The following is a 27,329-nucleotide window of genomic DNA, read 5'->3' as shown; positions in this document are numbered from 1 at the left end:
AATCAGTGACATCTTTCAGTTGTTGCTTGGTCAGACATATGTTTTAGGTTAAAAAGAGTCTTATTTACCCAGAGTCCATGGCAAATGAATCCTACTAAAGAGCTTTGTCAAACAGATAAAATTAGACATGTATCTGAATTCTCACTGTTTGATCTAAGCCACAATGAAAGTCTGTCTTTGTGAGGATCTTCTCCAGGCTGTAGACAGCAGCTCGTCTTGATCTTTCCTGCTCAGGTAATAGTGCTGCTGTTGCAGCCTCCTCCTGCTGTGAGCTTCTCTCTGTCCTCCTCCCTCACTGTCTTTCATGTACCAACAAAACTTCCTCAACTTTTCACCATACGTTTTTTTCCATCGTGCCACTCTCAAATGATCCGTTTTGACGGTATTCAAACTCTGTTTGGCTTTCAGACATTTTTCTGTTCCTGCTATTACCATGGCAAGACCATTTTTTACAGTCTTGCCATAGTAATCACCCTCCAAATCAGTATTCAAATGCTGCAGGGTCTTTTTGTTTTGTTTTGTTTTGTTTTTCATTGTTATATATGCTTTATCACAAAAATCCCAAATAGCCCATGAAGAAACAGTAATCCAATATTATTCATTTTGCATCAACATTAATTATTATTAGTTGTATTCAGACAAGGATATTTAATCTTATTGATAGTTTTGTGCTATCTTGCAACTGCTAAAATTAGCTTTTTTTGTATTATGCTTGATGTTAGTGCAACCTGCATGCCAACGAAGTATAATGTGTTTTTTTTGACCTCGTCTCTCTCTGTGATCCCTGCCACCTGACTCCTGGTCCATGACCTTGGACCTCTTCCCAGTGGGTGCCGTCAGTGGTTTTAATTCTGTGCAGTTACAGTGTCATACCAAATGTATACTGTAAATTGCAAACATTGCACCACAATGTAGCAGCATGTAATAGCGAGACATAAATAAGGGTTCTGGAACAACTAAGCAAGCATGGGATTTTAGTGCCGGATGTAGGTGATTTACAGTCCAAGAAGTGTGCGTGTGTGTGTGTGTGTGCAAGGACACCAAAGTCTCTGTGAGATTAAGGGGGGTGAGGGTATGTTGCACCGGCCTGAATGTCCTCAGCTAATACTCTTATTGCTGCTGGGAATAAGCTGTTGCTGAATCCGGTTCGCTGTGTGCTGATATTCTCTGGTCTATGGCGTCTCAGGTTGTAGCCTGTGTCCTTCCATCTGAACAGAGAGTGTCTTTAGTTTTATCAGTGTTCAGGAACAGGTCATTCTCTCCGTAGATGGTGATGGATGTTATCAGTAAGTCCAAGAATGGTTGTGTTGTCTTGGACTTGAAAATGAGATCATGGTCCAGGGTGGATATGCAGTCGTGTGTGCTCAGCCGACATCCTGTTGCCCAGCCCCACCACTTGTGCTCTGCCCCTTGGAAAGTCCAGTAACCAGTTACAGGTGGAGGTGAGCCACCAGCGCTCTGCCAGTTTCACAATAAGTTTCATAGACTGGATTGTGTTGAAAGCTGAGCTATAGTCCAGGAAGAGGATGCATACTTAAGTGCTTTTATTAGTGTCTAAATGTCACAGGGCAGAGTGAAGGGCAAGGGCCACCACATCATCCACTGACCTGTTCGAGCGGTAGGCATACTGCCAGGGGTCTGTGGTTTTCGTGATGGTATTGGTATTGTATAACACCAGCTTCTGCACCAGCTTCTACAGGCACTTCAGCATATAACAAGAAGCATATTAAAATAGTAGCTGATCAGAAATCAAGGAGGCTTCTTAATAAAATATAAGATACACTTACAGTATAACAGGGAAACAAAAGCATGTCTCTACTGTAGGTCCTGGTTTTCTCTACACTTAATAAAAGAGAATTTACATTATGTAAGACTGGAAATCAATACATTACATTTAATTCCTCAAACTGTTCTACTTTGATATGATAAAAATGTCTTTTTCAACAGACAGAGCTGTCAGTCTCCGTCATGCCTGTTGTGTAGTGACCACACAGTATTTTTTAGACATTTCCAGAATGTTTTCTGTCATCCCATTTGTATGGCCAGTCTATCTTAGGTTCAATGTTAATGTCTGAATTCTTTTTTTTTTCTTGGGATATTGATTTAGATGATAGGGAACATAATCTGTATTCCCTGTATGCTGTGCTTGATGTTATTCTCAAGATTCTTAATGTGGCTTTGGCAGAATGAACCCCATATTTCACAGCTGGTTTGGTCACATTGTCAGTTAATTGCTATGTCTATTCTATGGATTATTCTTCCTCATCGCCTGCAAGTCTTTTCTTTCAGCCTGCCTTCTGTGTTCTGTATATGAGCCTGGCAGCTCTCAAAAAAATGAAACATTGAATGTGCGCCACTTCTTCTGTCACTGTTGATGGTATGTTCCTGCTGATGGGATCCAGGGCCACTCAATGATGGTGGCATACAGTACACCATTTATCCATCCATTGTCAGAAATCACTGGTGTCTGCCTGGAATATATTAAGAGTTAACCCTGCAATTTTAATCAGCAGATATTCTGAAGTAAGATGTGGAGCCCTAGGAAAATGCTCCATTCAAGACCTCATTTAATTTTGGCGTTATTCTCATACACCATGGCCTCCAGAGAGTACAATCCATGACCCTTGTCACTTTGACAAATTTGAGGCCTGTGAGGGTGTGTACCAAGGGGGAGATGTTGAGGTCAGGTGTCGAGGAGGGGAGGAGATTGAACAGTTGTAATGCATTTGAACTCATTCATTCTTAAACATCTCTCAGGAGCTATGTATAGAGCCCAGGTCCATTTCTCTTCACCAGGCATTTTTCTACAAAACCATTTACTGACATACAGTACTTTCCATGTGTCTGGGAGTTCTTCACTTGCATTAAGGTGCACTTTCCAATAACACTTTGTATTGTAAGTTGTAGAAGACAATGGGAACTCAGTTATTATAATTTAGCTATTCACGAACACAGCTAGCAGTTGGGGCAGCAGCATGGAGGCAATAAAGGTATTTTAAAACCCAGCCTTAGCTCCTGATTACTGCAATTTTTTGGCAAAATTTGTACTTCTTGGAATCCTAACTCAGACTCTGTCTACATTAAGCCATCTAAATTTTGAAACACTGTTTTTGGGTGAAGAAGATTTGCATCTTTTCTAGAATGTTGCAGCTGAACCCACAATTAATTTGATCTTATTTACATATTTTTCTGTTTCTGCTGTCAGACAAATGAACGAATATGAAATAGTTATATAATTGTTGCCCCGAAACACTGCATGTTAACCAGCTGTCACTCCCTAGCTGCTGCGCTGCAGAGATGAAATCTTTATTTATAATCCCGACAGTGTCTGACAAAATCAGCAGAAATCCAGGTTAATGAAAAAATCTCTGCTGTGTATTCAGCTATATTGGCATTTAAAATGAACTATCACAGAGAAAGTTAGAGGCAACTTAAGGTTGTCTTCTTAACTTTACTGGTGCTGCAGCACACAATTGCTTATTCTCATTGGGCTGGCTTATATCATTTTGGAAAAGATCCATTTACCCTGTACAAATGGAACCACCAAACCAGCATTCTAAGATTTATACACTCCAGATGCCCTTTTGGAAAAGCTCTGTTTCAAGGGGAGGAAAACACCAAGGGCTGAAACTGAAAAAAAGATACATTTACAAATTTAACCAGCATAATGTGGACGTACTCTCCGTCAAATATGAACACATGGACATGAATACAGTTTTTTTTTTTTTTTTGGATTCAGTGTGACTTACACTTTCCGAGGACATCATTATCTCCAATGTCCATCGCAAATAAACGTCCATGAATCCACTTAGAAGCCATAGAAAAAGAAGCTATTCATAACCCCATAACTTACCCAAGAATCATCAGCTTCATAACTTTTTTGCATTTTCTTCAGTATCAAAGTAATCCATAATAACTAACTAACTTTTAATGCCAGTTAACCAATTGCCTATTTATTCATATACAACCACCTTTCCCCAACATTAAACGAGTTGTTATTTTAACCCAAACAATTTTTGCTAATCCTGATGAAGTAAACCTAACAATACATCAATCTTAGCTGTGGCAGATGGGGGAACAGTCACATGACTAATTTGGAAGGCGCTGTTCCTGCTGATAGGGAAATCGGATCAAATTGCGCCAATATGAGTTGCAGTGAGAAACAACATGCATTTGGAAACCAAGCAGCTTTGGGGAATATTTCTGTTGGGATTATTGATTGGAGAATTTGGTTTGTGACTACTTGTTAACATCATGAAGTTCTTGCAAGTATTCAGGTGTGCCATTCATTTTCTAAAACCCTCTGTTTAGCTTCATTCTAAGTTTTATTTTTTGACTAAAAACTTTTTTGTTTAACAATGCTCTCTTTTTCAGGACGTCCTTCACTCACACACATTAGCACCTGCAAAATGTACATACTGTACAGTCAGTACAATACAGTGTTATCTGTTTGCCACTGACCGGCTACAGTGGAGCAGTTGGGGTTCAGGGGCCTCAGTATGCTTCAAACAAACTAAGTCATATGATGTGCAGTTTGTTCACATCTAAAGGCAAAAGTGTGTCTACCTGTGCCAAAATGCCAACACTGAAGGTGGGCTGAAAAGCCTGCTGTCATAGCCTCCTTTTGAGTGCATCCCACTGCATCTCCGATCTCTTTCCAAGGATGCTGTCTTCGGTGTGTGTTTGTACTCTTGATCTGGTAACTTATACCAACTTGGATAAAGTTTCACACTGACAGTGTCTCCTTGAAGGACTTCATGGTGTTTTACTCAGTAGCAAATATGCAGATACTGTGATACTGTGGATGATTCAACAAGCACTTTGTCTGAAGCATGCAGAGGCCTTAATGGCCCCACAGAAGGGCACCTCAGCTGTAGTTATGAATGAGGGCCAAGCACTGCTCTGTAACTTTAACTAAGTCCCACACTGAGGTCAAATGAGACATCAGACCCATCTCCATGACAACTGAGGAAACTCCTTCCACTAGTGAAGATTGTGAGATGCAGTTGAAAGCTGCTTGTCTGCTGCAAGACAGAATAAGCAGGGGCTGCACAGAGTAAAATCAGGCTCCCACAATCAGCTACTTGTCACAGGAACAAAAAATAAATACAAACGATCTCCTCATATGGGGGAGCAGATTTATTTGCTTGCAGTGCCTAAATAAATTCCATGCATAGTAAACACTGTTCTCGACACAGTGTTTCTAAAAGGTCCAAGTGCAGAGAAGGATTTATATCAGGAGGAAGAAAGGGTTTGGACCAAACAAGACTCATGAATAGAATTTATCATGCATACACAGGCTCTGCTTCTCCCTCTCAGTTTCTGTTGCTTTCTCTGTACATCTGCTCCGACACAGTAATGCGTAGATTTAACAAATTTTCAAATAGAACATTGTAATGCATGCACACATGTTGTTAAATGTTAAATGATTCAAAATGGTACCATCTTACTAAAATTGTAATATTTTTTTTTAAAGTGTAGGGTAATTGATTTGATGTATAATTAAAACTAAACAGGTTAGATAGACTACATTGAAAATAAGGGCCCCAAAGTACAAACTCAATGCAACAATAGTGAGTCCACCTGTGACCACTGCAACAAAAATGATTACACCTGTGATTTCTAATTAAGGCTAATTGCATGAACAAGGTTGTAAAAGAACCTACGAACGCTGCGTCTTCCTCAGATTCCTCAGGCCTGGGTTGTGTCTAATGCAACATGGAATCCACATGTTATGGAATTAATTTAAAACATAAGAAACTGGACTGAGAGACTTCATAGAGGTGGGGGAGGGTACAAGAGCATCAGTAGGCTACTGAACATAAGCTGAAACACAGCTGCAGCAGTGGTTGGGGGGTGTAGAAGGATTCATACTAATACGCCATGCACAATTAATTATTTAAGAAACCTTGCATTGAAAAACAGATGGGTAATGGCTTCTGACTCGGCACAAGGATTATTTGTGGAATTTGGGGATCTGTGTGTATTTGTGGAATTGTGTTTCAGTGAATCAGGCAGTGCAAAAGACATCACCTGAAGTTATGTTCTACGGACAGCATCCAAGAAGAAAACCACTACTCACAAAGCAGCACAAAACTGCAAAGTTAAACTTTGCCAAAGAACATGAATAGAAGCCTAATGGATGTTGGCAGCACGTTCTTTGTTCAGATGAAACCAAAATAAATGTGTTTGGATCAGATGGGGTCCAGCATGTTTGGTGTGGACCTGGCCAGGACCACTAAAGTGACTGTATAGTGCCAGGTGTGAAACATGGGAGTGGGACTCTGCTAATGTGGGCTGCATGAATGCAAAGGGTGTAGGGGAGATGACATTTATAGATGGCACTAAGAAAGCAGGTTTGTGTCCCCAAATCCTGAATGAAAAGATGACTCCCAGGAGATAGGCAGGAGAGGAACTTTCAAACTGGTGCAAAATGATTCTGCCTCTAATCATGTATAGAGTGTTACAGTGGGGAAGAAAATCAAACCCTTATCTGCAATTGTTAGCAGCATCAGCATGTTGAAATTAATTTAACTTATCCTTGGGTCGACATCAAGTCGTCATTCTGAGCTGTGGCAGTTCAGTCCTTGCTGCTTCTGTGGTGACTGCGGCTGATTCTCATCACTAAAGCTCACTGAAATGAAAGGCTGCCAGCCACTTCTGTACCGCAAATTTTGGTGTGATCACACAGTTAAATATCACCCTTTAAGAGCTGATGACACATTGAAAATAGTATCAAAGAATCTTATTTTTTCAGCAGTCATACAGCCTCTACTTTCTTTCTTTTATCTTTGTTATCTACCATTTACCCCAAATTTTCTGAGTTGATATGAGAGACAACAGTAATGGAGGCAGAGAGAGGAGAGTTACACGCACGCAAGGGGAAACAGAACCTTATCACTGAACAGGGACTTGGCTTGCTCATCAAGTGTGTGATGAAGTCTTTCCAAAAAGCTGGTGAGCTGGAACAAGCCCCATACACTGACACTGGGATTGTGACCCATCCAGCATCCTCCAGCCTCAGGCCAAACACTGCTGCAAGCGGGAGCTTTTGCTTCAACTGTTGTCTTTCCCTGGTGGCAAAAGTCATCCAAGGGTGGTCAGTTAGATATAGTACTGTACCTCACCATCTGCTGAATAAGCTGTCGATGCCCCTGCACATTTCAGCCGAGGATCTACTCCACAGAAAATTCCTGTTCAAGGAGAAGTCATATGCAGTATACTGCAACTACAGTATATCATTTATTTAACCAGGTACTGTCTTAGATGATCAGCAGTGTCAAAACTCCTGTAACACTTGTAGTATAAAGACACCATCTAACTTTTTGAGAAGGAAAGTTTGTGAAAGTTTGAAACTTGGAGTGGAATGATGAAAGTGAAGAGACAAGAAAACAAAATATCCAAACTTCTATTGAAACGAGTCTCGCACTTCAAAGCAAGGGCCAAAAGCCAATTCATTCTGGCCTGCTTTTATGTCGGGATCTGGCAAAATTGATGAATTACTCCTTAACATTTCACTTTCCTGAAATGCAATTTCACAAGAAATTGCATTTTAATTTGTTGATATCGTTCTTTTCCCGGCGAGTTGTAGAGGGTCAAGATTTTACAATTTGGCTCTTCATGAGTTATTAAGTCCTTAAGTTTGAGTTGGATATTAAAAACCCTCTTCTCTTACTGCCCAGCAATGTGAAGATTAAAATCAAAAGGTGCTTTTGTCTGATGGTGGGTAGGCACTACATCTACTGTGGTAGGTTGCATGAGCAGTAAATAGCCTTCATTATGCACCGTATTTCAGCCTCAGCTCAGGGCAATGAAAGAACTGATCTACAGACAGATTTGCAGATCTCCAGCATTACAGGAGTGTAACATGTAAAAAGACAGCTAATGTAAAAAGCCGATTGAGAGCCGTAGCTGAGGTATAACTGAAGAATTCTCTGGTTTTCCCTCTCCTGAAGCTTATTATGGTTTTTACACTTAAACTCACTGATGGCCATTTACATAGTTTTTTGAGTATATATTTTCTGATTGATCATACGCACATTTACGGATTCCTGAACACATTCATAGATCTTTGTACGCATTTTCAGATTCTTTCACACATTCATAAATCTAAGTACACGTGTACAAACTGACTTACAGCTGACAACTCTCTACACCTACTGTACATTTTAGCCCCATAAGCAATGACGGATGGAACATTTGGAAAACTAGCTCCAAAAAATATTAAAATCTATAGCGGATGCACCACAGAAGATGCTCCCTTCCCATTTCCCATTTGACACTCCATGAGTTTTCCTTTGGTGCCACCTTCAGGACAAAAGGACGATTTGTACATGTCATCTTTGACCGCAAGATATCTTCTTATATAAAAGTTATAATCCTATGAGATATGCTGATCACATTCATCCCCCCTAGAAGTTGAACCATTTTGATTTTAACAATTCCATGGTTTTACTACTGCACCAATTGCAGGATAAAGTCACTAGTTTTGTTTCAGTTTTAACTCCATTTTCTATCTGAAAAAAGCAGAATTTTCAATAATATCATCCAAAATTTTCATATCGTGGTGCAATAAACACTGCACCCTCTGCAGCATTAAGACATTTAGTTTGATTTTCAAAATAATGGATACTGATATCAAAATTAAAGGACTGATGTATTTTCTAGTAAGTACCAAAGACAGTTCTCAGGCCAGTCTCCAGGTAATGCTGCAAGGGTTTCCTGATACAGACTTGTTAGTCCCTCATCAGCCACAGGCACATTTTTTCTTTACTCTCATTTACTTTCTGCTCAGACAGACCAGATAGATTAACCATGAGCCAACCAGTCAGAGAAAATGGAGGTCAGAGCCACTAAAGACTGTTTACACTACAAAGACTAAGGAATAATTAAGTTACAGCTGTTTAGAAATATCTCAGCTTCCCTGCCAAGACCTACTTTCAATACAAACCCATACATCGTTAGCTCTTTCTCCTCAGCTGCTTCCCCATGAACCTTAATTCTTCGATTATGTTGATATTAAAAGGTAGTCATTCGATTGTGTCCAAATTTACTCCCTAATTTGCCCAAATCTGCAGAGAGAATTTCCAAAGCAATGACTGTTTTGATGTTTCTGTACTTTGTTCTTATAACGTTTTCAAAAGGACAATGATGAAGGTGTACATAAAATATATGCAGGAAACCCAATTCAAACCTGGTCTGCTCCTGCAGTTAAAATGCAAAATGGCATCCGTCCTAATAACACAATTGGGTCACCATGACAATGCCCTATGACATCATGCTTTCCCTCAATCCCCCACCATCTGTGATCAACAGAACTAATGGCGGATGATACTTTGGCAGTATTACCTCCCAACTAACTGTCCTTGAATTAGGGACACTTAAGTGCATTGCAGTTTACTAAGAGCATGAGACATCATTTCACATTTCAATCAGTTCAAGCCTAATCTGACAGAAATGCTTTTTAGCTGATCACTTGGCGTTCAAGGGCTCTGGGACGGACAAAGTGACTTGCTTCCTCATGCCAACTCATTAACTAGCCTCTACTTCTACCTGTCGCTTTTTCTAAGCTTTGTGGTTTTGCGTGGTATGTCTGGAAGTTAAGAAACGTAAGTAGGTTTGTCCGTTTACTAAACTTAATAGGTCTGTTCCACAGAAGACAGTTTGACATGTCACTGTACTGTAAAAAGCCCAGGTGTAAATAGTAAAATGAATGGCTGAATTCCATTTAGCTGCATTATTTTCAGGGTCCTGGTATTCATGCTGTCACCCTATCACACAATGACTTTCTGGGACACTTAAATAGAGCAGAGCAACACTGTTGACACAGTAACAAAGTCAAAACGTCTGTTGTAAAAATAAAAAAAAAGACGCGTCTGATGATAACATGTGATTTAAAAAATGCCACATTATCTGAGTAAGATTTAGAACTGAGAGGCTGTTGTACAGGAGGGCAATGATATTTAAGTCCAACTGAAATTAAAAGTCATGTTCTTTGTTTTTACTTTTGTTTTTCTGCTACAGTACACAGATCTGCTACATCAATTGCATTTCCTGTGCACGCTTTTTAGAGGACAAAATAGTATCCAAAAGGGAGGGATGGGATATTTGATATGTTTTGGTTTTATGAAGTTGCCCCATGTCTGAGCATTAAGCAGTCAGAAGGATGTTAGCTCCCTATGTAGACGGACAACTTCTTCTGTCACTTGTTGACAGTGACATGAGTCAAAAAGCAGCCTGGCAACAATAGCCATAGACTTTGAACCACAACATAGAAAGCAAATGTCTGCTTCTTATCTACAACACACACGTCTCATGTTGCACCTTGGTTGTTTTTACAAGCTACCAAATAAACATCCACTCTATTAAAATGCACTGCCAATATCATTTTGCAGACCACTTAGCGAATTAGTGGGGCGTCCAGATAGCCAGATAGTTGAGGAGCATACCAGTGTCTCTGGTTTGACTCCTGGGTGGGACCTTTGATACATGTCGTACCCAATGAATGTATATAAAGATGGACGATGCGTATCCGCTTCCTCCCACTGTATAAAAATGAAGCCACAATTTCCTGGATGCGGGCACTGCCATCTTAAGCAGGTGACGTCATTTCGAGCCAGAGTCTGCGCAGCAGTGATTGACGGGTCGAGTCAGGGTACCGACTTCCCGCCCATACACCTGCCTGGATCAGTCGTGAGCACAATCACAGCTGTCAATCATGATACCACGCCCCCTTTTTATGGCATCAAATAACTAATTCAAATCATAAAATGAACACTTGAACACTGTAGCGAACTAAAAAGCTTGAAACAGCAGTTTTTTGAGATATTGGTGAGATGATGGAATGGTCTTGTTGTTATTTTTTGACGCCACTGTTAACAAAACACTGTCTCACCTTGGCTTTGTCAGTTTGGCTCTGGCTCAGATGTCAAACACACACACCAGCCCACCCACTCAGAAGCTTAAAAGCTAAAGGAGCATTTCTAAAACCCTCAAAAACCTTTTTTATTCCCTGTTTTAAAAATAAAATATTATATTAAAATATTTCATGATTCTTTTAACTTCCGAAGGGGTTGACTAATTAGGATTTTTGTTTTTGCTTGGCACACCACTAGATGTACAAAAAATATCAATTTTGTCCTACTACTACTATCTAAATCTGCAATGCTAGATATAGATCCAGTTGCAATGTTCAGTGCAGGTAAAGTAGTGTCTCCTTTTGGTAGTGTTGTATGTAGAGAGAGGTAATTGGGGAAAAAATAAAACAAAGAAAAACATTGTTTGCTGAATTATTGAATATCGATGTTCTATTCTGGCAGAAGGTTGAACATTTAAATAGAGCAGAAAAGCATAAGGGTATGATGATGACTGTTTCTGCAGTAAAGATGTGGGTGGATGCTTTGGATCATTTTTCAGTCCCTGGGAACCTCTCTCCTTCGGGGCAGCATAATGTTACACTAACCATCAGAAACTCTTGTCGATTAAACTGGGCTTCCTAAAAAATCTCAGGGCTGACTAAAAGCTGCACGTCAGAAACCCACTAGTGTGACAACAGTAAGACTACAAACAACTCATAATGCAACACTCAGTTTTGCACCAGTACTCTCCGCTCAAATGGAATATCTGATGTTATGAATGTATAATTGTATAGGTCTCTAATATAATACAATCCCAACTTTTTCAAACATAGTTTCCAGAGAAAAAGTATGATCTTATATTATGGTATCAATATGGTATACACCGTATATAACACAATGTAGAATAAAGGAATGTTTACTTCAATGAACTGCATTCCACAGCTCCACTTACCCAGCCCTAGTATGGACCGTGCCAGCAACTTCGAAAAACCTCCAGATGAAGAAAAGCTGTTACATAATCACTTAAAGCGATTTCTCTGTTGTAATTTCTTGAACGTATCTCCCGATAATGTTGTTAAATAACGCTCCATGTGAGCTGCAGTAGGAGGAGGAGATGGTGAAGTGAAGAGTGTATGTTGGGCCTGCTGACCCTGGCATTCATCTTTACTTACTGCAGCAGTAAAAAATTCCCACTGGTCCCCTGGTACCTCTCCACAGCTAATTTAAGAACTCCCCCCATCGGCCACCTGCATGCTGGGAAATAGATTGTGTGTGGCCTGAGGTTTGCTGTGTGAGGACTGTTTAGTGGGACATGCATACAAACTATTATGTCCAACTCTGTAATACATTCTACCCACATTGCACCTGCTAAACAGCAGGTATTTGCTTTAATCCTCCAGGGGCTCACAGGCCAGATAGCCAGTTGGTAAATTACAAGATCAATAGGAACTAAATAGCATAATGTGAATTAATCTGTTTTGAAGATGAAGCTGATCCAGTGGATGTGGCTGACAGCTTTGTTTGAATACAGAGAACAGTGTGAAGAAGCACCTAGTTTGGATGGAATATTTACATATTATTAATAATATTATATTTAATATTAGAGATATTATTCTAGAGCAGAATGTTTCATTTTTGTTAAAACAGAGGAGGGCTGCGTTGATTTAGTTTCCTTTTTCTTGCCCGTCACAGCTCTCTGACTTGGAACCTGACTATTTGACTGTTTTTGAGAAGCAAATGATTAAGGCTTCACAGTCAGTTTTCAATCAGTTTTTCTCATAGTGAATGTTTGGATTTAGTCACAGATTTTATGGTTAAGGTGGACCTGTCAAAGTAAATGCATTAACAATCTGTGGTCATTTGAAAATAGCAGCTAAAGAGCCAGTAATTTTTTTTTCTTAGGAGTTGGTGGAGACCAACAACAAAGCTAAAAGCAGAGTGAGTATTGGACTTAGAATCACCAGGTGGTCACAAACACCGCTCTGATTGAATGATGATGTTGTTCTGTGTCCGTTGTTCTGTGAAACAACTATAGAAAGCAATAATGCGTCAATGCCCAAGTGGAAATAAATATATTAATTAATTAGTCTTATTGTGTATCACTTATTTGCCATTTTCTGGATTTTCTGGATATTTTCTCAGATAGTTAATTCAGCCATCTCACACGGAATAGATTATATCTGACTGTAAAATGTGTAGAGCATTAATATTTGGCATCCAAGCTCTGACCTCACCACTCCCCATAAGAAGACACTAAGGTCAGTACAGCAGAGAGTGGGGAGTGACATAGAGGTGAATGCTGGGTGGAGGTAGGGCCTTTTAAATGCCATATGAACAGCAGCAAGTGTCAGCAGAGCTCAGTGCATGGCGTGGCAGAAGGCATTGCAGCAAAAGAGAGAGAAAAGGGAAGCGTATGTCATGTGAGTAGTGGTGGGCTTAAGTTAACTGCCTGAACTAGCTTGCAGGCTTCATTTCAAAGTGCTCCACTTATTTAGCATTGCACTCCTATAGTATTATCGGTCTCATGATGGACAGTTTTTATAAAATAACTCAAATCGATGCAGCAGAGCCAATGATATCATTGTTTTTTATCCCACACTTCTTTCTCGTCAAACCCTGTCACCTAGATTACCCACAATGCGACTCACCCACTAACAGTTCCGTCAGAGATTCGGCTAATGTGGCGTGGAGCCTCGAGACTCAAGCAGAGATGAAAGGCGGGCTACAGAGGTCTGCTGAGCCCACATCTTTCCAACACCAGCCCCCCAGATTTTTTTACTTTTCAAACGTGTAGTGTTCACCCCCAGTTGACAATGACTCAAACGATATAGAGGACATTTATCAGACTTCACACATTTACCTCTGAAAACACAAACCCACCTTGGAACTTGGAAACTAACTTTGATGTAAATCAGTGGGGTTCCCCTTTCAGTCTTGGCCTTCAGTTCTATCAGTAGTTGTGGTAACCAAGTTCATTTCTGAGATTTAGGAACGGGGCCTCATTAGTAAAAAAGGAAGTCATATGGGTCACAACACAAGAGCAGTCAACTTATTCGGCAGGGAAAATCGTCTGTGGTAAGCATGCTGCCCTCCTGTTTAAACTTTGACCTACTGTACTTAGTGTAGTTGTGCACAGTGTCTTGTGCAATGATTTAACTAGTGACATTTGAGGTCAACTCATTCTCAGTTTGCCCTTCAAACACAGTGGCTCAGATAATCCGGATGCACTGCTGGTTTGTTTCCGAACTGTCTGATCGTCTGGCTGCGCATGTTTCTTCACCTATCTGACTTTGTCTTAGCAATGTTGTTGTGTTCCCACATCTCGGCAATTAACATGCTTAGCTCAATGTTATCATAACTGATAGAACCAAAGCTGTGTAAAGAAGACCCAAGATGATGTTAACCAGATTTTCTTTAACCTGGGAAGTGTAACATTGCATGTAATTCTGAATAAATGTTGCTTGTTAGATACAATAACATTGTGTTCTTTCACAGAATTCAAACACAATTAAAATGTCATTAACTATAATTAATCACACAGGGTTGTTACTTAATTGCAATTAAAAAAGGACTAACCGTTATAAAGATGTCAAGTGGAATATAAACAGAAGGGATCTGCAGTAGAATTAGAAGTCCTACCACTATTGACAATGCCATCAGGCCAACGGGCACTTTTTGGATGAGGCCAAAAATAGTAGAATCACCTGTGAAGTCTGCCCAGTAGAAGGAGCAGTGTTTTGTTTTTCAGCTCTAATTGTCCTGCTCCGGCGTCACCTTGATGGCAGCTTTGTGTTCTTTGTTTTGCAGCCTTTCCAAAGGGTGCCTGCTCCAATAAGCGCTCATTAATCTTCCTTACAGCCTTCATTAAAGCTGCCACCGCCACACCCATGCCCGCTCTCCAGGTTCCTATATTCTCCCTAATGCCTATCTCCTCGACCTTTATCTCTGCCCAGCATGCCTTCTATAATCTGTCACCCTGAAGCCCACGTGCATCCCTCCCCTCTTGTCCCTCCATCTGTTGGATCTCTCCTCCGTATTTCTTTCTGCCTTATTTCCTCTTCATACCTTTCGTCTAGTGGCTCAGAAACTTTAAATGCATAGGAGCTGAGTATTGAATTCAATTTGCACCTTCTCCCGTGGCAGCGTTATGCCACTTGTGAGGTGTTCTCTCCCGGTTTGTCATTGACTCAGACTTAAAAGCCCACTTTATGTGTGGGGATTATGTTTCTGCTGGCTCTGTGTTGAACTGGTTAACCCTGAAGTGTCTGCCACTGATCCGCTCCAACTTCCATTTCTGTCTGCACGCACTTCAAACTGAAGGGATGCCAAGAACAGCTAGTTATGAGGAGATCATGAGTCAATTATTGTTTTATAAAACGATAATTGACTCATGATCTCCCAATAAAACCAGCAGCAACAAATGTTTTTATTGAACTTATATTCTCTTTGTAAAGCTGCTACCATAAAATTTAATTGTCATAAATTATATAATGACCTTTATTTATCTCAGCTACAGAGAGAACCAGCAGAGACTGGTCTTTATTAAGCCTATTTGATTACAGATTAGTCTTTAGCCTCAGTGTTTTCTGATCTGCTCCAGTTTTAATTTGCTGTTTCTGCGTTTGACTGTTAATGCAAAGTCAGCACTTCCTCAGTGTCCGACTAATGTCTTGATAAATTCAGTATATTAAACATTTTTTCCGGTGCTGATTCCATCAGAGTTATGTGATATTCACCACTCCGCTGCTCTGAGTTTTTCTTTTTTAACAAAAATACTGTTTTCATTCCCCAATTATTCCTAATCATGTCTACTGTGCTGTTTTGGTTTTTTTTTTCGTTTGTTTTTTTATTAGTGTAAAGCTACTGTATACAGTAAAACCCAATATGTTGTGCAAAGATGTTTCACAAGAAAAGTCTCCCGGTGGTTTAAAAGGTATCTTTGCCTTTTTCCCGGGAAGACTTGTCCCCTCTGTCTACACAGAAGGATTTTCAGCTGTGCTTTGCAGTCATCCTTCCCGTGCACGAACAGATACACTCCCATTTTAATCAATCCAGCTGTCTACACAGGGCACAGAATGGCTCACATTTTACTCACGCTACACACCCATAAATGCAGCCTAAAGTGCATTTTTACACTTCAAGTCCATTTTCCTGTGTTTTCTACGGCTCAATACAGTGACTGAGTGCCTCCTGTGTAGACACACACAGAGCACCAGAGCGGCTCCTGCTGCTTGGCTAATGTGTAGACAGGGTGTGAATGTGAATTAACTGCATGAAGTGTTGAATTTCAAAGAGTATTTTAATGGCAATAGAACAAAAAAACAGCAAGTAGAGGGGAATGAAAATAATTTTTGAATGAAAGTGTTATGGCCTGATCTAATGGTGATATATTGGCAGGTATTCTTTTTTTTTTAGTTTAACAAAAAAAAATTTAAAAATGGTAAAAAATAAGTAAATAAATAAAAAAGATAAAATGTACTTGCTGATATATCTGTGATAAGCTTGTATTGGCTGACACTGTATGTTATTTATATGGCTTAGAAAACCATATTTCTGTTAAAGGAAGAGAAACTGAGCAGCAGGGTGTTGAGTGTGACAGGTTGAGTGTAACTGGACTTAGTTGTACTGATGGAATTAGTGCTATGTAAAGATAGATTAGAGGGTCGGTAGATTATGCAGAATTTACCTTATAAACCAGTATAGCACAGGTTATTCCAACAAAGCCAATGCTTTTAACTGGCCTTACCTGCATATGGTGGCCATGCCCTTGGCTATTATTTCATACTTTATGAATCATTATTTGAATTCCACCTTTTATTTGAGAATTTACAAAACTGGATGTTAGTTGTTTCTCCTGATGGTAACATTATATGTAGTTTTTCTTACTTTATCCAACTGAATTTCTGTTCTCATCTCTTCTGCAATGACTGTTACTCTCAAAGCTGACAGGAATGTCCCTCTGATAAAACCGCCTTGGATAGACCATAACAGTTTTGTCCAAATGCTCACATTTAATTTAAAGCAACAAAAAGCAACAAGTCCACAGCCTTTCCTGGGTTTTGACTGTGTTTAAAAGTACCTTAAGCATATTCAAAAAGAAAAGGACGCAAAATCAACAGCTGATGTAGGGCATGTAGAGAAACCAGGTTGAAGTGTGAAAACCAAAAGAAGTAAATTAAAAGGATTTTTCATAAAAGAAAAAAACTCAGGGGATGCCTTGAACATCAGGTATTAAATATATTCAGCATTGAAAAAAAATTCAAATGTTAATCTTTGAAAACATCACATAACATCAGCCAAAACCCCCAGGACAGAATATATAACTACAAAATAAACAGAAATAGAATAATAGATATACTACTAATAGATAAAAAGAAAGTGGATAATGAAACAAACTGTACAGTGATATAGAGTTTAAGATGGGATAGCTGCAAGGGAAACAAGCAGATGCATAGAATGTGAAATAGCAGTAATGATGTTGTGTTTGCTGTGCTCAGGTCAGCAGGTTCTGGGTCTTGTGGAAAACCAGAGTGACTGGTACCTGGGGAACCTGTGGAAGAACCATCGACCCTGGCCGGCTCTGGGCAGAGGCTTCAACACTGGTGAGTACATGATGATATGATGTTGAGAGACAAATTTATCATGTCAATTAGTTTCATTAAAGAATATCAGTGCATATGCTAACAATGCTTCATTTTTGAGGGAGCTATTTCTATGGGGATGGTGGAGAAACAGCTCCAGGAAGATCTCAGAAAACCTCCAAGGTCCTCTAGATGTGGCTGCAGTGTGTTCCACTGCTGGAGTCATTTCACTGCCCTTCTAACGGACACTCAAGCAGAGTGTATCTTTACATAGCTGGTCTATTTTTACCGGAGCAGTAACGGATGTTTTTATAAAAATTCATGAAATGATAACGTGAAAACAATATGATAATATGAAAGAGGTTTCTTGTAGTTATGAACCTACAGAGGATTATGACCCAAACCTGAAGCTCCACCTGGCGTTACAGAGCTTTATAGTGAGTGTCAGCTCATTGCTTAGCTGTCCAGTATGTAATTTTACTGTTTTGGTTGACTCTCACAGTCTGATATTTTCTGAGAAAAAGCTCTAAAAAACAAGCATAAGCTACCTGCCCAGCACCACACGGCAGGTAGACGCAGTTAGAGAGCAGCTGCTGAACATTTCTTAGTTCTGAGCTGGTGCAGACCAAAAGCAGAGCTAAAAGAGAGGGAATTCTGGACTTAAATTCGCCAGGAGGACACAAACATCACTCCAAAGGAATGATCATGTCTGCTCTGTGAGTGCTTTGTGAGCCAGTTTGCCATATCAGCTTAAAAAGTGATGATCTGTTAATGTTGTGTTCACAATATGTTTCTGCTGACCTCAAGTAGGCGGGGAAAAAAAATATTGCAGGTTTAAGTACATACAGCAAAACTAATTCTCTTCTTTGTTTTTTTGTGGTTTCCTGTTTGTTTATATTCTCTGTAATTCAAGAAATACAGATGCAAAAGACAGATCAGACAACATGCTGCATACAGTCATTAAAACCAGTAAAGTACAGCCCCATCGAATGTAACCCATCAATCATGAATAAGCTGTAACCACGTTTTCAGTGTGCCTGTAAAACACAATCCTTCCAGTGGACATTGGAATTAAATCTTTTGGAAAACAAACAGGTTTCTCTTTGCAATGTTCCATCAGAAGTTGTACTCCAAGATCACTGTATGAATGTGTCAGCTCACATAATGTGTCATTTCCTACCAGCACAAAATGCTGAAGTACACTGATTCTTTGCTTCTAAATACACAAACTGTATATTATGGACAATATACACCATGAGGCAATATACTGTGTATTAGTCGACCATCTATTTTTCCAGATTGTGTATACTAAAGAAGCTCTCTCTTTCAAAACTCTGGTTATTATGAAGTCATTTCAGATGACTGAAACAAACATTCCTGCCTGGTTATTGTATCCAGGAACAATTCCTCGATTCATTATCTGGAAAACTGACCAGATTACAATATACATTGCTATGAAATTACGTAAACCATGATAGACAGGTTTATCCATATTGCCCACTCCTACTGTGACAATTCATATATAGCACATACTGTATATTATTAGTATGTGTTCCTGAATTTAAACTGTTAAGTTTTTATTTTTGATCGAGCTCTCCCTGTGATTGTTATTTGGTGTGTTACACCATCCTAGGTAATTTTAGAAATACATCTGATTGTATTTTTATTTTTTGTGTTCCTTTTTTCCTCTAAGAGCTTCACTCTCCATGTTTTAAAGCGTAACAGTGCAAGAGTGTGCAATGAGCCAGTTTCTTTCCTCACAAGAACGGGGTACATTTGCATAGTGCTTGATGAAATATGCAGGCATCCACCAGGCTTGTTAAAAGTTGTGTGGAAAAACATTTTCCAAAAAGTGTGGGATATAATTTCACAGAGCCTCAGAGCAGCGGATAGTGGAATTGATTGGATTCCACTACACATTGTTAATATTTTCCCCTGCCTATATATATATTTTTTTTTTTCCCTCTTTTCCTCCAGGAGACATATACCTCTCTTTGCTGTTTGGAGCAGGTGGATAATCTTTCTATTGAATACAACCCAAAACAAACAGGATGGCCCACTGCAGCAGTTCTGTGAATTTCGCAGTAGCAGTGTGGAACTCACCTGAACATGTCTTTGTCATAAAGGTTCAGTGTCCTGCTATCACACTCCCCATCACTGTGGCTGAAAAGCATATCTCAGGAACAGAAAGGCATGTGTTGCATTTACACAGGACAGCAATTTGACAGAAAAACCTCCGTTTCACCAACCTTTAGTTGGTCGGCTTTGTGGCAGTGGCCATGGCAACAGATGGGACACAGCATGGTGTGAAATATGGTTTGTTTATTCCAATTCAAAAAAAAATAGTCACCATGTCTCTCCCTCTGAACATTGGCTGCTTGATTTTGTTTGTAGCAACCGGAAACATTTCTTTTATTAGCCAGGGAACTGAGAAGAAGAAGTTTTTGTTTTTGATTTTTCCTGTTTGTTAGGGGAGAAACTAAGCAGAGAAAATAAGCACATGAGCTTCTAAGAATAATTTGTGTTTCCGGGAGGATTTTAACATGTTTTCTCCATCCAGTGCCAGTCTGTCTTCAAGCTTAAAGTCTACAGCTTTATCTCAGAAAACATGAGGCTGGGATTCAGAGCCTCATGATGGGACTTTATCACCTTTACCAGGCAGCAAGATACTAATCTCTCTGTTTCTTAAGCTACCATATCTCTGTCTGTGTGCGTGTGTGCTTTCCAGGGGTGATTTTGCTTCTCCTGGATCGGCTACGGAAGCTCAGATGGGAGCAAATGTGGAGGTTGACTGCAGAGAGAGAACTAATGAGCATGCTGTCCACCTCCCTGGCAGACCAGGTAAAATACATCATCACACATCCTCAGACATGAAAATTTATCACCTTTTGGCAAAATTTGCCATTTCATATGGGCCGTCAGAAACGCACCTGTACTTGGAAAGGTGTGCTTTCCAATTTTCTTTCAGCACACACACAGAACAGACAGCTAGTGGTCCATGAGGAGATATTCACAGAAAATGTCAAAAAGAGTATTGTATTAGAGTCGTTTACTCCACTTTTAAACGATTCTCTTGTTTTGTGCCTCTCTCTGACAGTCTGCTTTTCACCCTTCTTTTGAGTGTTCAGGGCAGCTAGAAACACTGTTGATTTCCACCATGATCTGACAACACAAACTGTGAACTACTTCTTCTCTAATACAGGGTATCCCAGGTCCTTAAAAAAAATGAATGTTAATTGCAGGTCTGTGATGTAGCTCACTACATACCCATCCACCACACTAATCTCCACACCCTTACTCCCCTGCTCCACTACGTACCGTAAAGGACACGTTAATTACTGCACTGACATTAAACGTTAGCAGTTGCCATAAATGGTGATCCACAGAATCATTCAATATTGATGTAATTCCCAGGATACTGTGCTGTGTGCTATAGGTGTCAACTGATGTGAAGCAATAGGATGTGTATGTGTTGCTCTAGAACAACAATGAAGTTTTACTGGCAGCCATTTTTCAAGGACGGGAAAGAGAAGTGGTAGAGGAAGAGGCATATGGCTAAGCCGCAACAATGAGCAATTGAAATCCCATGTCCAGTTGTTCTGAGGTAATCTAATTGGATTTAAGATCTCAGATTGGATCAAATTTTCAAAACGGGTTGTTCAAAAGACAAAAAAGGATTCTGAAATCAGATAACATGTAATCCAGATCGTGGTTTTGATCTGGATCAAACCGTCAATATGTGTTTTTCAAAACTTTTTAGTAGGATTGGGATACCTTTGATCCAAGAAATCAGGATTATTGTTATCCCAGTATAGGGGTAGATTCAGGGTGGATTTCAGGAACAAAATGTAAAAAAAAATTTTAAATTGTTCAAATAATACAACATTTGTGTCATCTATTATATATACATTTATTTATATTTTGCATTTGATTTGTATAACCGTTATAGTAATAAAGAAGATAAAGTAGACATTAGGCTACCTATCAAGCCCTTCACTACAGCAAAGTTGAAAAAAAAGGATTTTGTCCTCATAAAATAATCTCCCAAACAGCTGTCAATATCAAACAAAAATTATGTATTTAATTTGAGCTGTCATTTATCAATGTATATTAATTATATCAGAGATGAACTGGTCAAAAGTAGTTGCATCCCTTACTGCACGTCCACTTAGTCCCTCATTGAGGTTGGTTTGGCTCTTCAACAGGCTCAGGTGCATCATAAACGTCATTACAAAGAGGGACATTGCGTCTGAGAGCAATGTTGAGCAGGACAATACAGGCAAGTATTAAGTTGCACACTCCCTGTGGTTCCACTTGCAGGTAGTTAAGTCATGCAAAAACGCCCCTTCAGTACTCCATTTAATTATAAATTCAGGTGCGTTTGCTGCAAGAAAAGGGGTCATCATCCCTGGTAGGAGTGGATAGGCACTGTCTCCTTATATTATGCCATCCGGTCAGTTGGTTTGGAGCTCTCTGTATTGAGCGCTCTGCCTCTGATTACACGCATCATGGACAGACCCAGGCCACTTCACAACGCAGTTTGTGATGATGAGGTCAGTGTCGCCCACAAGTTGGATGTTGATGCTGTGCCTCCCCTTTTGGCAGAAGTACTCCCACTCCCTCTCATGAGGTGGTTGTGCATGCACATGTGTGCAGTCAGTGACCCCAATAGTATTGGGCATGTTCCCCCAAAGGAAAAGCTTGGTCTGGGCAATCTGGGTCCTCCTTTGAAAATGATACAAATTGATTGAGCAGGCTGGCCAATGCGACAGACACACATTTCACTGCATTACTCACAGTTGAATTGTCCACTTGTATACTGTCACCAACAACTTGGTAGAGGGTCCCAGATAGAAGTGCAACGCAATAAGACCCTCTTCTTCCACAGACAGACCATTACTCCTTCGGGTTCTGCATTGAAGTTTTGGACAAGGTTTGCAATGTTCTTAATATCAGCAGTCCAAAAGCAAAACCAAGCATACAGTTCCTCAGTGGTGTATTGCAGTGGTTTCTTTTTTGTACGCTCAACATGCACCTTTTGACCGTATCAAACTGGTGGTGGCGATGGAGAAAACCTGCCATGTCAGTGCCTCTCTATAAGTGCTCTGGATAAGATGGCTGTGTAGTTGGTCATTTCAAACATACACCAAGTAAACATCAGTTAGATGATGTGCTTTGGTTTGTATCCAAATAAATCAGTCATCCCCAAGACCTATAAACTCAGTGCTCAATACAACAAAGAGTTGGAACCATGGACACAAAAGGACATCATTTCACTGTTGCAGAAACCCACACACTGCTGGAGGGTATTAAGTGCCATTATGCCTCAATAGTAGGACGTTTTGATTCTACTAAGGTTGGAGAAGTGACTAACAAAAGAAAAAGACAAAATCACCCAAAATGTGAATGCCATGGGGTCTGGCCAGAGGAGGACCACGGAGTGAAATTTAGATGGAAAAATGTGAAGGCCAGGATGACAAATGACCATGCTGGAGCAAAAACACCCAAACAGGCAACAAGCCCTTTAGGAGAGGTGATTAAACAGATGTGATTCATTATTGGAGGTGAAAACTTGCGAGCTCTGCATGGGATTCAAGGTGTTGTGGGGGACGGTTAGCCCATGATTGTAGAAGAAAGCGAGCCAGTTTCTCCTAACGCCGAAGAAACATTTATTCTGGATCTCAGCCAGGTTATTGAGAAATAACTACTGGTAGAGCCAGTAGTTATTGCCACAGGAGCGCAGAAAAGAGGCTGGAAGCGTTCTTTGCCAAGCAAAGATGATGATGCCTATAAGTCACTTGTTAAATGAGAAACCAAAAGAGCAAAAGTACAGATTCATCTGGCAGAGGAACAAATCACTCTTACCCAACTACAGCAAACCAACACCAGACCTGAGATCCGTCTCCTAAAAGCAGAGCTTCAAAAAGCTGGTCTCTCCACAAATGAAAAAGAAGGCTGATCATTTTTTATTTTGTTAACTGTTGGACATTTTTATGTCTAATAGGTATGATTTTATAATTTAAAACGTGTTGAAAATATCCACAATGTATATTTGAATAATGTGTTTTTGTTTTTTTGGGTCAGATGAGAGGTCTGACTGTTTAAAAGCAATTGAAAATGGAACAGGATGTTTGTTTTGTTTTATTTTTCTGTAAAAAAACACTTAAAGTGACCCCATTCTGGCTAATCTACCTGCTGCTCATTAAATAGCTAGTGGCCTACATTGTGATATCCAGTCCCATTTAGAGCACTGGTAATCCAGATTTTGTCATTTTGAAAAGTTTGTATCTGGATCAGGGTGATCCAGTCCAATGTTGCTTTGAAAAACATGCACAAAAGTAAAATGGAATACCTGATCCTGGATAGCATGGGATTTCCAAATCCAAATCATTCTGTTCCAGATTGAACACCTGCCCCTGGTTTAGGCCAAAAGACAGAACGAATAATGCACTTGAATTTTAATACTGCTGAACTGAAATATTCAGTCTACAGTTTGTCTGCTACTGGTGGATGTGTGTGGATGTACCACTTTTATGTTCTTTTGGTGTATTGCGAAGTACCCACAGCATCTTTAATTCGATCAACTAAAAAATCTGAACAGGGTATGTTTTCTGCCTCTATATTCGTACATCAATCCTGGAAGTCATAAACAGGGGTCAACCTCTCTTATCCTTTGCGGTGTTCCTAACATAGTGAGGGCATACACGGAGACCTTGATTAATGGTCTCTCTATTATCTCAGAGCTCTTCAGAGCTCATCTAAACGAGAGGAGCATTTATGAGATTTTAATTAAAACCTTCATTAAGTAAATTCCCGCAAGGTATATTTTGGAAAATGAGCGAGGCTTTGGAAATCGATTCAGCTTTCCATCTGCCTTCTGCTGTATGAGCTCTTCGAATGGAATATTACCCCTCTTTATCACAGCATTCATTATATGGCTATAGAGTTTTAATGTCCCCCATCAGGAAGTTGGAATCTGTCACTGACACTCTTGTCTTGTGAACCCTCAAAGATCTCAAAGTCAAAAGTGTCTCCAATGTAAGGCAAGTACATTTCCTAAAAGCTATTTAAAGTAATCAGCTTTATGAGTGGTGTTACACATAAATGAAGAATTAAAGCCTGAACATCTGGAGACATACAAAATACTAACAAGACGGAAGAAGACTTATAACTGTTAAACTGACCCCCCAGGAGTAACATCTGGAGAGAATAGTTTACAGTATATTTTTAATTAAGGTAACGCCATCAATTGGGTAATAATTCTTCCCACCTCACTGCTAGTGGTGATGATGAAATTATCCATGTATAAAAAGGTATTTTACTGGCCTCTTAAAGCTAACAGTATAAACTCATACACTGCAGCCAAACCCATAGAATATATTATAAATTCTAGTGGAGATCCCAAAGTTGACAAAGATACCAAATCTGTCAGGCTAAATATTTGGGCAATACATCTAAACTGATGAACAAGAGACATAGAATATTTTAAATATTTCAATTTCATGGCATGGTACCGGCATAAGAACATGTAGTTTTAGGATTAATTTTTGCCCTTAATCCTAAACATTTTTGATTGCGTTGACATTGTTAATATGACACTGTTTACTTGTTGACACACACAATGTCCCTGTCACTCCGCACTGAGGGAATAAAACAGCCTGCATGTCCTCAGTAAATCAAGTATTCATTATGAACTCGGACCTGCCTTCTCTGTTGTCCCTGCTCACCAAACATTAGCAGAGCTACCTGTGTTTTACACTGACGAGCAGCGAATCATTCAGATGCTGATTCACTCACCTGTTAACCAAAATACAATTCATCGTCTGGGTTTAGTTTAAGAGGAGAAACTAAAACGCCAGGTAACATAGCGTTTTTTCCTCAACGAATATCTAGAGGAAGTTTAGATGGTTGACCACTGACATAAATGCTGGAATTTACTAATTTCTTCTGATATTCTTAGTGGATTTTTGATTAATTTAATCCATAAATCTGTTTCTTCGAAGAACTGGTAACGTCACTCAACATTACAGACAAAGACATCATGTTACAGTACAACAGATCAGACAGGTAAATCAATTTCTGAGCAAGACTAGAGATATTTTGGGCAGTGGAGGAAAAATAAACAATCATAATGATAAAGTATGAAAGACATGTTAGACATACTGTACGGTAATTTGAGAAAGCATTTGTTAAAAATGTGCAGTTTTTGACAGACATTGTTTTACTGTGTTTTTAGTAAAAAATCTATGCAAAAAGCAGAGTAAGATTAAATACAGCTTCATGTGGACATCAAATAAACTGGTAGCAGGGTCAGATTAAACTGTTTGGTGCAGGCCTGTAGATGATGAAACATAAGGCAAAGCATAAGGCTCAGTGTGTACTTTGTGTCCATGTGTGTGGTGCGTGCAGGACATCTTCAACGCTGTGATCAAACAGAACCCTTTCCTGGTTCACCAGCTGCCGTGCTTCTGGAACGTCCAGCTGTCCGATCACACACGCTCTGAGAAGTGCTACAAAGATGTTTCAGACCTCAAGGTGAGACCCTGCTTTCCCCACTGTGCACCCACTGAGTCACTTCAGACATACAAGACCTTACCTGTATTAATCAGTCTCAAGCCAGCTCCACACTAAGTGACTCGCAATTGTTTCTACTTTTAGGCATTTTATGGATTTTTTTTTACCTTGAAAATACAACCTGTTTTTCTAGGATTCAAGAGATGTAAAGAGCTGTCTGAGCCTGTTAGCAGTTCTCTGTAGGTGGACAGTGATACAGTATGTATACATACAACATACAGTATGTGTGACATACAGAATGTAGAACTTCAAAGATATTGTTGTATACTGTTTCATGCCCATTCATCAAACAGCATTTCTTCTAATTTCAGCGGTTTTTCCTACAATTTCAGGCTCCTAAAGTAGCAGCGATCAGGTTTTCTGACAGGCAGCCATCTGTACAGGTTTAATTTGGCCTTTTTACACCTCAGAGCTCAAGCTCCAATAATGTCCAGTAATGCCTAAATGTGGATTTCTAATAGTTTTGATTTATCAGTGTCATAGCTTAGTTAAAATCATTGCTACAAACATAAATTTGGGCACACCAGCCATAATGCCCGTCAACATGTTGATGTTCCAACTCATGAGTACTCAGAAGTCATTACTACATTGTTGACAGGCATCGCGGCTGGTGTGATCCCATCGCAAGATGGTCTTTAGTTTTACGCATTGTCTTAGATGGGAATGATTGAAACTGGGATACAGTGATCCACGGCATAAAACTTATGTGCACCAGGGGCCCTACTTCCAAGCCCCTTCCTTTCGGCGCCCTTGCTTGGACCACACCCATCTTCGAACTCAGCCTTCATTTTGATCACACCTACACCTGTAATGTTTTGTGACTGTATCTTGCGTGGTTGTGATTGTGGTGACCAAATCTGTCCAAAGACAGAGAGACAGATGTATAAACATCTGCCAGGTAGTTCCCGCTACAGTAGGTGCCTCCAGGACCACATTTTGCTATGGTCACACACAGAAAGTCTCACACCACGCTGTCACGGCTGGTAATGAATTGACATCAAAATAACAAGAGCTAAGTGGTTATGGATGATGATGCTTTATGTTATTGTCAAATTGCCTGAGCACACATTATGCACAGTGATAGCAAACCAGCAGCTACCTCAGTTGGTGAAAATTGTTTACAACAGCGGATGAGCAGTTATTTTTGTTTAGCATGTTTCAGGTCTTCTCAAGCTGAACCTTTTGGTAAGTGGCCTGTCGAACATCCAAATATGATGCTATTTTCTGTCTTATTTTGTGTCGCTGCATTGAAATAACTGAACTATAACCCTTTACTCCAGGGTTGGACTACTATTAGAAAACTACAAGATGTAATCAG

General features: G+C 39.8%; 1 protein-coding gene across 2 annotated transcripts in view; it reads left to right on the top strand.

The window, feature by feature from the left end:
• Nucleotides 1-27,329, top strand: part of large1 (LARGE xylosyl- and glucuronyltransferase 1) — a 112,872-nt gene that overhangs the window by 62,638 nt on the left and 22,905 nt on the right. For both annotated transcript variants that reach the window (XM_040150637.1, XM_040150628.1), the window contains 3 exons: nucleotides 17,354-17,458; nucleotides 20,166-20,278; nucleotides 25,847-25,972. In XM_040150637.1, the coding sequence (XP_040006571.1) occupies nucleotides 17,354-17,458; nucleotides 20,166-20,278; nucleotides 25,847-25,972 (344 nt within the window). The remainder of the gene's footprint in view (nucleotides 1-17,353; nucleotides 17,459-20,165; nucleotides 20,279-25,846; nucleotides 25,973-27,329) is intronic.

This window comes from Xiphias gladius, chromosome 2, assembly GCF_016859285.1.
Source record: "Xiphias gladius isolate SHS-SW01 ecotype Sanya breed wild chromosome 2, ASM1685928v1, whole genome shotgun sequence".
NCBI classification, from domain to species: domain Eukaryota; kingdom Metazoa; phylum Chordata; class Actinopteri; order Istiophoriformes; family Xiphiidae; genus Xiphias; species Xiphias gladius.
Note: the sequence above shows the minus strand (reverse complement) of the source record. Positions and strands in the feature narration are given on the sequence as shown.